Source organism: Conger conger, chromosome 16, assembly GCF_963514075.1.
Source record: "Conger conger chromosome 16, fConCon1.1, whole genome shotgun sequence".
NCBI classification, from domain to species: Eukaryota; Metazoa; Chordata; class Actinopteri; order Anguilliformes; family Congridae; genus Conger; species Conger conger.
Window position 1 is genome coordinate 31,664,064 of NC_083775.1, and position 12,531 is coordinate 31,676,594.

General features: G+C 44.1%; 1 gene segment (V, D, J or C); it reads left to right on the forward strand.

Annotated features, from left to right (window-relative positions):
• Window positions 1–1,745: 1,745 nt before the first annotated feature.
• On the forward strand, window positions 1,746–5,979 carry LOC133114154 (Ig kappa-b4 chain C region-like). The segment is given in 3 exon segments: window positions 1,746–1,760; window positions 1,941–2,025; window positions 5,397–5,979. Coding segments are annotated over 3 exon segments (417 nt in total).
• Window positions 5,980–12,531: the final 6,552 nt, after the last annotated feature.

Here is a 12,531-nt window from a genome sequence, read left to right on the forward strand (position 1 = left end):
CTGTCCTCTTGATCCCATCCCCTCTCCCCTCCTACAATCTATATCCAATGACATTCTCCCTTTTCTCTCCTCTCTAATCAACACCTCCCTCTCTTCCGGCACCATGCCCTCTTCCCTGAAGAGGGCCAGAGTCACTCCCCTGCTCAAAAAACCTACTCTTGACCCCTCTGCCCTGAACAACTACCGGCCTGTCTCTCTTCTTCCCTTTCTCGCTAAAACTCTGCAACGGGCGGTCTGCTCCCAACTGTCCACTTATCTTCTCCAGAACAATCTCCATGACCCCAACCAGTCTGGCTTCAAGAGTGGCCACTCCACTGAGACCGCCCTGCTCGTGGTCACTGAGGCACTCCACTCTGCTAAAGCCAAATCCCTCTCCTCTGTCCTCATCTTCCTCGACCTGTCGGCCGCCTTCGATACAGTCAACCATGAGATTTTGCTCTCATTGCTGTCTGGGATGGGTGTCACAAGGTCTGCACTCGCTTGGTTTTCCTCCTACCTCTCTGGTCGCTCCTACCAGGTGACTTGGAGGGGCTCAGTCTCTGACCCTCACCCCCTACAAACTGTCCCGCAGGGCTCAGTTCTTGGGCCTCTCTTCATCTCGCTATACACCATGTCTCTTGGTTCTGTTATCTCTTCCCATGGCTTTTCTTATCATTCTTACGCTGATGACACCCAACTCTTTATTTCCTTCCCCCCCGACACCCAAGTCACCACACAGATCTCTGCCTGCTTGGCAGATATCTCTGCGTGGATGATTTCCCACCACCTGAAGCTCAACCTTGCCAAAACTGAGCTTCTCTACATCCCTGCTAAGTCCTCTCCGTCAATCGACCTCTCACTGACTGTTGAGGGCTTTGTAGTTTCTTCCTCCTGTACAGCAAAGAATCTTGGGGTGACTCTTGATAACTGCCTCACCCTGGCTCCACAAGTATCCTCCACTGCCAGAACCTGCAGGTTCTTTCTGTATAATATACGCCGTATCCATCATCTTCTGACGGAGAAAGCCACCCAGCTCCTAGTCCAGGCGCTTGTCATTTCCCGCCTGGATTACTGCAACTCCCTCCTAGCCGGTCTCCCAGCGTGTGCCATCAAACCCCTCCAGCTGGTCCAGAATGCTGCAGCCCGCCTGATCACCAGTCAGCCCAGGTCGGCTCATGTCACCCTGCTTCTCATTGACCTCCACTGGCTTCCTATTGCCGCACACATCCGTTTCAAGACCCTAGTGTTGGCATTTCAGGCTGGGGGACTGCCCCACCACATACAATCCTTGATCACTCCCTACTCCCCAGCTAGACCACTCCGGTCTGCCGGCTCTGGTCGCCTTATGGCCCTCTCTACGTGCACCTGGCGGTCGAGCTGCACGTTCACGCCTGTTTTCCGTTCTGATTCCTCAGTGGTGGAATGACTTGCCTACCACTGTCAGGACAGCAGAATCCCTCCCCTTATTTCGACACAAACTAAAAACACACCTTTTCAAACCCTACCTTAGTCCTCCCTCCTGATTTCCCCCACCCCTCCTTTCTGATATCCCTATCCTTGTCTAACCCCCCGATAAAAAATAAATAAATAAATAATAATAATAATAATAATATTGCACTTCTGATGAGGACTATATGTTTAGAACAGCATTCCATGTGTATTTTCCTAGTTATGGATGTGATGCTTTGACTTGTGGTAGAACCAATGCACTTGTAAGTCGCTTTGGATTAAAAGCGTCTGCCAAATGACAAAAATGTAAAATGTAAATGGCTGCAAACGGAGTCAGTCGGCGCCTATTCTGAGGAAGGAAGAGGCAGAGAGAGGGAGGACCAGCTGCCGTACTGACCCAGAGGATTGAACCTAAAAGAGACCCCACCGTTACCAACGGACACGTGAGGATAATAAAGCACCTTAAACTTACCCTCTCCCTTTGTGCTTCCCCCACCCCTGACGTGGCCCAGGAGGGAAGGAGGAAGGAGGCCCTGAAGAATGGTTTCCAGCTGGGCCCACCCATTGCCCTCAGGATCCACCCCGAGGCACCACAAGGTGAAATGCTTGCCATCAAACTTTGTTCCAGAACTGTTGTGGCTCATATCTGCACTTCTTTGCTAATTGTAATCTTGCCTTCCGATTCTTACTAATGATGAATGGTTTGCATCTTGTGATATAGCCTCTATATTGCTGCTCTCTTTGAATGGTTGATTGAGATATCGTCACCCCTGCCCTGTGGAGATTGTTTGTGATGTCACTGACTGATATTTTGGGTTTTTTCTTCCCAGCTCTCACAATGTTTCTGCTCTTGATTTCCTTGGTTGACCTGTTTGTCTGTTGCTCAGTATGCCCCTCCTTTCTAAGATTCAAAATGGCTTGCTTTTCTCCCAAAGACAGCTCTCTGGTCTTCTTGTTGGGTTATCTTTTCTAACAAAATTCAGTCTTCATAGACATCATAGGGGTTAATGGTGTATGCTCCTGGGGTTAAATTACTTTACAGCCACATATTGCCACAGAACCAGAGGAATCCAGCAAGCTGACCAGCGCCATGAGTGACAATGCCAGATTTGAATCATTTCCGCCTTACAATATCCTTCACCCAAAAGTGTCACAGAGCAGAATACTGGAACCACACGCAGACTGAGAAACTGAGAGAAAGAGGGATCTTAATTAATCAGGTCGGACAGGTACAGCCAAAAAACAGGAACAGCACTTAGTGATCGGACAGGCAAGGGTCAAAACCAGAAGTCATTCCGATGGGGCAGGCAGCGGCAGGGAAGGATCTTGGAGGAGGAGAGGAGGCTGAGGATAGGACGGGATGGGAAGCAGGAACACAAGAGTAGGTAAGCAGGCAGGGAACCAGAGCAGGAGCAGGAAGGTAACCGGAACAGGAGCGGGCAGGCAGTTAACAGGGAATGAGCCGCAAGATCTCAGACCTTAAACTCAAAGGCAAGGCACAAGACAATCTGGCAAGGGATGAAGAAAACAGACAGGCTAAAATACAAGACTAACAAGGAAACAATGAGGATCAGCTGGGTGCAATGAAACATGAGGGAACAAATATCAGGTGTGGGGGTCGTGGTCAGGAAAAGAGTAAACTCAAAACATGGAAGGGAACACGGAACTCTGAAAACACATAGAAAAACAAATCAGGAAATAACTAGGATATAGGGGCACAGGATGTGACAAGAAGAGCATGATATAATAGAATTTTGTCTTCATTTGCAGTTAGTGCTAATTTTACAGTTTAATACAATTTGCTTCATTATCAGTTGTATAGATATCATAAAACTATAGTAAGTAAAGAAGGAAAGAAGGAACGTCACTGAATCAGGAAATAAACAATTAAAATCTTTTTAGTATATCATGGATTAACTGTCACTGAATATTTCCCTGTTCCTGACTGATGCCCTTGACTTTCTAAGCTCCCATAAAAGACTGTCATGAGAATACACAAAATTTAAATGTATTCAATACATACAATCAGCTTGTTAATGCAAATATTTAATCAGCCAATCCTGTGGCAGCAACTACATGCATAAAAGCATGCAGACATGGTCAAATGTCCGAATTGGAAAGAAATGTGATGGAAGGGACTGTGGGATGATTGTTGGTGCCAGGCAAAGTGGTTTGAGTGTCTCAGAAACTGCTGATCTCCTGGAATGTTCAAGCATAACAGTCTCTAGAGTTTGCAGAAAATTGTGTCTGTGAAAATTTTTACACAGAATGTGAGTTTAAATGTGTTTAATATGAATGATTCAAATTAGGAAAAATTTAATTAAATGAACGTGGAGAAACCTGTATCCACTTGTTGATCAGCTTTCTGAATGGCATCGTAAAGGTCGTTTCAAAATTCACCAGTAGGGGACTTACGAACACTACACAGTCGGTCGGATCAACTATCTGTACAACAGGCAGGTTTTTGTACAGCTAGTACATACCCAATCACTGTGGTGGACTTTCGGTGGCGGGACCAAACTGGAAATCGGCAGTAAGTTTCTACTCAATAAGACCTTTCAAGATTTTCCGCAAGTGTATATATTTTAATTAAATTAATTTAGCAGAAAGTTTTTGCGAATTGCTAGCATTGCATATTTTACATTATATCGTATTAAAGCCGAGTCAGTCGGTAAGCTGGACAGAACAAAAACATGAATTTGAAAAGCTCAAGAGAGTAGGATACATTTGTGTAGGATATGGCTACATAAAAAGCTTTGGGTATGCTGTTACACATTATAAATGGTTGACTTAAAATCTGCGTGAAGTCAGAATGAAAAAGGCATGGGACGGAAGTGTCTCTTGAGCAAGAGGTTTTTGTACGGCTGGTGAATGAGTCTGTATCACTGTGGTGGACTTTCGGTGGCGGAACAAAACTGTCAATTGGAAATAGCCTAAGTAATATCTTTCAGATGGGTTACGTCCATATCGATATTTTTGCTGTATTTTTTAATATACTGCAAGTTTCCGACGTCAGATGTTGGACATTAAAATGTTGTCATTATGATGCGTGAGTGAGCAAAAAACTAGATTATTTGAATAAGCTTGGCAATTTAAACTACCCACTTTATTCAAACAGTGTTTTTAGCTATCGCATTGATGTTTAGAATCCAGTCGTGAATTACCTTTATTCCGTGCAGTAATAAATAAATAGCATTGGTTCATTCGGTGGAATCAAAGCGGCTCTGTAGCAGTTTGAAGTGCAGCCACATAAATGAAATACGATAAGTCATGATATAGCTTAGCCTATCAATCATAACCGGACAATTTTGAATTCTAATAAAATGCCAAAGACAAAGAGTTCTTTATTTTACATACTTTAATAAAATAGGATCGTTTCATCATATTCGACTTTATTTTTTAATTTTGGTGAATGAATAACACGTCTATTACATGACACATTTCTGTTATGTAGTCCCAGGCTCGTGTCATAACGTTCCGTAGCTACTCGACACCATTGGGTTGAATAAAAAGAGAAATGTCAATGTACTGAACATTTTTGCATTTTGTTGTCGTTAACGTTATTCTGTAGGTTTTTAGAGCATAATACCATTATCTATGATGTTATTTTGTAATCAAAGTATGAATTATAAGGATGTAGCAATAAGATATCTCACAGTTTGAGCTGCAAAAGCAAAATGCAACTGTAGCTACTACAAAACAGTTTTGTTGTAGTGATGAATTTTTCGTTGTAAAGTGCAGTCACAGGTTCTGGTAATAATGGAACCCAAGTAGATAGAACCTTAAAACATGTCATGTGCTTTATGCTGTACAAGATGAAGCAAATCAGGATAAATTATCTTCAGCCACTGCCTATGAGTAGCACTTGACATTCTCTGTGTCTCAGTCATGTCTCATTGTAAGGACAGAATGATTGACACATGGGGGTGTGTCCACTCTCTGATCTCACGTCTCTCTGTGTCTCCCAGGCGACACAGTTCCCACCCTCACAGTCCTGCCCCCCTCCAGTGTGGAGCTGAAGCAGGGAAAGGCCACACTGTTGTGTCTGGCCAACAAGGGCTTCCCCTCAGACTGGACTCTGCGCTGGAAAGTGGACGGTACCAGTACGAGCTCGGGCGTGGCCGGGAGTGTGGGGGTCCTGGGGAAGGACGGCCTGTACAGCTGGAGCAGCTCCCTGACTCTCAGTGAGAATGACTGGGTGAAGGCAGGGTCACTGACCTGTGAGGCCACAAAGGGCTCCCTGTCTGCCCCCCCTCAGACACTGAGGAGAGCCCACTGTTCTTAGTAGGCCGGGTGGAGGCCCAGCTCACACACTCTGGTCACACTGTTTTTACCCTGTTCTGCCCTCAGCCTCTCTGCTCCTTACTGCTGTCACACTGAGCTGAGCCTGTGTGTGAATCCTTCCCCCAGCCTGAGCTTTCAGTGCTAATATCTGACATGTGCTCTGCTTGTGCTCTTCAACAAATATGCCTTCTTATTTGTGTTTGTGTGGTTTTGAGAATAGCTGTTAGATCAATATCATTGACATAATAAAGACTCTTTGAAGAACTACTCTGTCTCTGGCTTTTTTTTATAAAATAGATGTTTGTGCTTCTGATGATCCTGTGGTTTTTGGGCTGCACTTTGTCTGATTAAATCATAATTATATTCTTGCCACTGAACATATTTATACAAAACACCCAAAAATGTGTATGAGATGATAATGATTGATAGCTTGAAGTAAATTGACAAAGAGATAATTTGAATGGAGAAACCACACAGAAATGCAACCTGAGTATTCTTTTTTTTGACAAGACTATATGATCTAGGTACATGGATTGCTTTGTCCAAATAAAATTATTATAGAATATTCAGCCTAGACGGAGGTGATAAGAGACTGTGTGTGAAAGAACTGATCTGGAATCAGTTGAGGAGGGGCAGTCCCAGCTCTGGAGGCCTGCTGAGAGGAGCAGTGATGTGTGCAGCGTGCTCAGAGCAGTTCTTTACAGCAGGATGTGTGCTCAGCTCACACTAACCCCCTGGGGACGGCCCAGACACCTGGCCACAGTGCTGCTCTATTCTGAGATTGAGTCAGTCCCACTGAGGGACAGCAGAACCAGCCTGCCCCACCCTGCACATGCAAATCTGAGTTTCACCCCCACAGCCCAAAATACCCACCACTGAGAGCTGAACATGAGAGGGTGGAGGGGTCATTTCTGACGTGGAATGAGAATAATGTGGGGTAGTACCTTAAACCTGCTTGAGAAAGAATGTCAGATTAAATTTTCCACAGTGGATTAAACTGAAACTTTTACTTTGTTTGTACGGAAACATTTTGTGGTACTGCGTAAAATTAAGTGTGCCAGATCATACACTATATAAAAGCTAAGAATTCATTTTTTAAATACCGATGGACATGGACATGAGTTTGCTTCAGATTACATTCTACATCTGAATTTTACATTGCACAAAATTCATATTAATGTATTCTGCATGTTGATATTGTAAATGGCTGCCCCATAAGAACATATCTGCTGTTTCAGTCATGTCACTGTTTTGAAAATTATTCCATGAAGTCATCAAATGTGCATGTGCATTGCACAAGATAAAAATGAATTAAATTATATCACATTAATTAGCAAAATCTGATTCTGTGATTTAGTCCAGAAAAACTATGATATCACGTGGACCACATCGGAATAGAAACATCTCGCATGACATGAATTTGGTTGTATGTATTGTACTGTGATGTTGTGGTACAGGAGTGTGTGTGATACACTGTGTGATGTCTGTGATGTTGTGGTACAGGAGTGTGTGTGATACACTGTGTGATGTCTGTGATGTTGTGGTACAGGAGTGTGTGTGGTTCAGCAGCAGCTCTGCTATGGGTTCTGTATGTGACACAGCACAGAGAGGTGTGTGTTCAGGGCTGCAGCTCATTGTCGCCCCCTACAGCCCAGCTGGCAGTATTGGTGTCAGAGATCAGTGCCTCCCCCCTCAGCACCTGCAGTAGTGCAGTCTCTGTGCAGTCTGACTGAGGGAGGTTTTTGTACGGCTCTGTATCACTGTGTGAACACCCAGCTACCAGGGATGCTGTGTAAACTCAGACAGTAATAATCTCCTGCATCTTCAGCCTGGACTCCAGTGATTTTCAGTGTAAACTGAGTCCCAGATCCACTCCCACTGAAACGATCAGGAATCCCAGACTGGCGTGTTGTTGCAAACTTAATAAGAAGTTTAGGAGCCTGACCAGGTTTCTGCAGGTACCAGCTGAGCCTCTGGCCATTGGAGTCGCTGTAAACACTCTGACTGGCTGTACAGCTGATAGAGACAGTGTCTCCCTGCTGAACAGCCTGAGCTGATGGAGACTGAGTCACAACTATATCTGCCATTGATTCTGAAAAGGAAAACAAGGAAATGTAGGTAAATGGATAATAGTATTATAAAACAACACTGTTAAATTCTGACATATTTGAATATACAATCATGGCACTGTTGTGACAGAGTTGTATGGTAAAAAGCAAACAAATAAAATGTAAAATGTCACCAGAATCCAAAGCTAAATCGTATCTGTCTCACCCTGTACAAAGAGTCCCAATATCACCAGCATTGGAAAGACTGACATCATCAAAATGCTGCCTGTGTCAGTGTCTGTGAAAGGACTGGACAGTCACTGATCAGTACTGGGGGTCTTAAAGTGTGTGGAGCAGTGAGGCAGGACAGGTATGCAAAGCCCCTTCCTCTATACAAATCCTGTCACACACAGTTAGAGGAGCTCTGATGTGTGAACAGCAGTGGGTCTATTGAGGGCTGGGACATGTGCACTACTCACTGCTATTTTTAACCACATACAATGTTAATGTTAATTTTTCTGAAATTGTACTGCACTGCCAAAAATTCAACCTGGTTGATTGCATATGAGCTAAGATTAAACGTGTGTTTAAACGTATGTCTAATAAACTCTTGTGTTTGTTCTGATGAAGGTTTCAGTTTCAACCCATTCTTTACCCACACTGCAGTTCACTCACTCAGCACTGGTCAGGTCTGAGTTTAACACCAGACTGTAGTTTCCTCTCTCGGATTATGCAGTAGTGCTTTTACATCAGAAGCACTCTGTGCCACCTCCGCTGGTTTTAGAGTGTAATGGCAGCTCGTGTGGCGAATGGAGAAAGAGCTCTGGAAGCAGAACCAAAAGTGAGTCCTCTACAGCCGAACAACACTGAATTCTGGAGGATTTGGGCTTTGGGAAGAAGCAAAGGCTATATAAATTACTTATGAACATTTTCACAAAATTAAACTGGAAGTTTTTTTAACACAACTAAGGGTGAATGAGACGTTTCTGAATTTCCTGGAAGGGGGAACATTACTCCCTCCCTGTGGATTAAATCATATCTGGTGTCAGCTGCACTTAAGGTGGTAAAGAAGTATATTATTCACTGCTGAGTTGCAACATTTCTCTACATCCAGGAACCAGTGGGCCAGATAAAAGGACCACTGCCCAGAGACTTCTCCCCAGTACCTTACTTGTCTACTTGTATTCGTCATTCTAAAAAGAGCTCAGGACGTTTGTCTACTGTATACTCATTAACATCATATGTCAAGACATTAAAATGAAAAGAAAACATTAAAATGATGAGATCTTCTCGTGATGGCCGAGTGATTAATTGGATGGATTGGCTACTCAAGATATTTTTTATTTTGCTCTCTCTTTCCAGTCTCCAGAATTGAATCCCCAGATTTAATTGTGGTACCAGGGCTCTCTAATGAAGCGTAGAGCACGTGGCATTCAGGACTGTTTTAACTTTTCAGGGACATTTCGACGGCAGTCAACAGAACACTCCACAGTCTCTACCAGCCATTCATGACACTAGCCTTTAATATCCTCCACTTCTCATTCGTCAGGACTAATGCAAATCTTTGTTATAAGAATCTTTATCACAATTTTAGGAGGCAATACAGTCATGTTTTGTGGTATGGCTCTGTTCTGGAAGCCCTCCTGCCCCTCCATACAAGCAGGGATGGATCAGACCGGGAGGAGGCAGCAGACAGCCCCCAGAGGGGGACACACAGAACAGATCTGGCAGCACAGGACACAATTATGTGTTTGGGTTCGGTTGATCTTTGGATGTGCGAGGAAACCGGAGTACCCGGAGGTTTCCGGGACATTCTTGCTGTGAGGTGACAGTGCTATTCACTGGACCACCGTGCTGCCCATATGTGATAGTCTATTAAACACGAGGGAGGAGCAGGGGTGTAGGGGGTTTAGACTAGCAGTCTGTAGTGAGCATGCATGGTTTACACTAGAAGTCTGTAGTGAGTATGCATGGTTTACACTAGCAGTCTGTAGTGAGCATGCATGGTTTACACGTGCAGTCTGTAGTGAGCATACATGGTTTACACAAGCAGTCTGTAGTGAGTATACATGGTTTACACCAGCAGTCTGTAGTGAGCATACATGGTTTAGACAAGTAGTCTGTAGTGAGCATACATGGTTTACTCTTGCAGTCTGGAGTGAGCATACATGGTTTACACTAGCAGTCTGTAGTGAGCATACAGGGTTTACACTAGCGGTCTGTAGTGAGCATACATGGTTTACACTAGCAGTCTGTAGTGAGCATACATGGTTTACACTAGCGGTCTGTAGTGAGCATACATGGTTTACACTAGCAGTCTGTAGTGAGCATACAGGGTTTACACTAGCGGTCTGTAGTGAGCATACATAGTTTACACTAGCGGTCTGTAGTGAGCATACATGGTTTACACTAGCGGTCTGTAGTGAGCATACATGGTTTACACTAGCAGTCTGTAGTGAGCATACATGGTTTACAGTCACGTTCTGTAGTGAGCATACATGGTTTACAGTAGCGGTCTGTAGTGAGCATACATGGTTTACACCAGCAGTCTGTAGTGAGCATACATGCTTTACACTAGCAGTCTGTAGTGAGCATACATGGTTTACACTAGCAGTCTGTAGTGAGCAAACATGGTTTACACTAGCAGTCTTTAGTAAGCATATGTCGGAGGGTCAGGAGTCACGCTAGCTTCCCCTGCTACCCCTCCCACCACCACAGGTAACAGAGTCCATCTACCACTAACAACCAGGACACAGGGATGAATTAAGCAGAGTCATTACAATTTTTAATAAACAGTTGCATGACCTGGCAGCCACCCCACTCTGACACCCCAAACGGGAGGGACACAACTCGGCCCGTGCCACAGGTGCCAGACCGTCTCCACCTCCAAAAATAAAAAACGAAATCAAAAGGGACTGCTCCTCATTCCTGCCGTCTGGAACCACCGCGGCCAGACGCTGTGGGTTTCCTGGATTGCAGTATCCTCCGGTCAGGGGAACAGGGCCGCACTATGGAGAGGAGAAGGCACAGCACCAATTACCCCACTGTGGACTGGACAGAATGGGACAGGGTATACTGTGCTGACTGTAGAAGGACACTTTCTACTTCATCTCTCTGATTACTCTGATATTTTCTCCAGTGCAGCAGTGAAACCTTTTCATCATATTTTCATCACTGATTTGTTCTACCAAACTAAATTAAGACCAAACTAAATTTAGTCCTAATTTAGGATTCTACTATGCTGAGTAGGGGAAACTGAGCCCACTGACACCCTCCCTCTGGTCGGTGCTGTGGCCAGTTTTGAGCTCCCTTGTGGAGCTGCTTCAAACAGTCCGCATTGGCCAGGTGTGATTTAATACCAGGCTGTGGTTTCCTCTCTTATTATACTGTAGTGCTTTTACATCAGGAGCAACAGCAGCACTCTGTCTCCTCCTAGTGGTTGGAGAGTGTAATCGCAGCTTGTGTGACGTCTGGAGAGAGTGATGTACAGCCAGTGGTATTGGTTTTGATGGATGCCCATGATGGCCTATTGTTGTTATGTTCATAAATTACTTGGAAATAATCCTGTTTCTCAAGTAATTTTACATATCATGTATATAGTACAAAGTAGGAAGCTAGATTAGAAGCTCAGGATAATTATGTTTTTAAATGCTGTATCTCAAGTGTATTCTTTCCCATGAAGAGATAAAGGTGGATCTTAAGACAAGAGTTTTTACATTAAATGTTGGAATATGAGAGTTATTATTGAACAGCATAGTTCAGTGTTTTAGAGCAGAGCCCCTCAGTGTCTCGGGTCAGTGCCTCCCCCCTCAGCACCTGCAGTAGGTCCCAGCTGCAGCAGTGCAGTCTCTGTGCAGTCTGACTGAGGGAGGTTTTTGTACGGCTCTTCAGCCTGGACTCCCGTGATTTTCAGTGTAAACTGAGTCCCAGATCCACTCCCACTGAAACGATCAGGAATCCCAGACTGACGTGTTGTAGCATAATTAATCAGAGGTTTAGGAGCCTGACCAGGTTTCTGCAGGTACCAGTGGAGCCAGTGGCCATCGGAATCGCTGAGTACACTCTGACTGACTGTACAGCTGATTGAGACAGTGTCTCCCTGCTGAACAGCCTGAGCTGATGGAGACTGAGTCACAACTATATCTGCCATTGATTCTGGAAAGAAAAACATGGAAGTAGGTGGAAAAATTTAAATAGTGTCAACCAATATTATTGTACAGAAAAAAAATTACAGAAAAATGTTTTTGGGAAAAAAGCCATAGATTTGCTATTTCAATTACTCACCCTGAACAAAGAGTCCCAATATCACCAGCAGTAGGAAGACTGGCATCATCATAATGCTGCCTGTGTCAGTGTCTGTGAAAGGACTGGACAGTCACTGATCAGTACTGGGGGTCTTAAAGTGTGTGGAGCAGTGAGGCAGGACAGGTATGCAAAGCCCCTTCCTCTATACAAATCCTGTCACACACAGTTAGAGGAGCTCTGATGTGTGAACAGCAGTGGGTCTATAGAGTGCTGGGATACATGTTCACTGCAAAAAAAAAAAAATGTCAGTCTAAATAAGACCGAAATATTGCCAATGAGGTCCCACACTTTTAAGATTTACCAATAATTTTCATAATGAACTATTTTCTACTTGAGAGAAAAACACAAGATTCTAATAGTCATTACAATGCACCGTTTACTGTTGTTTTTGCCCTCACATTGTGTGCATTAACGGAACATTTTCTGAAAAGATATTGCTCTTTTATCTACAGTATGTCTAAGTATT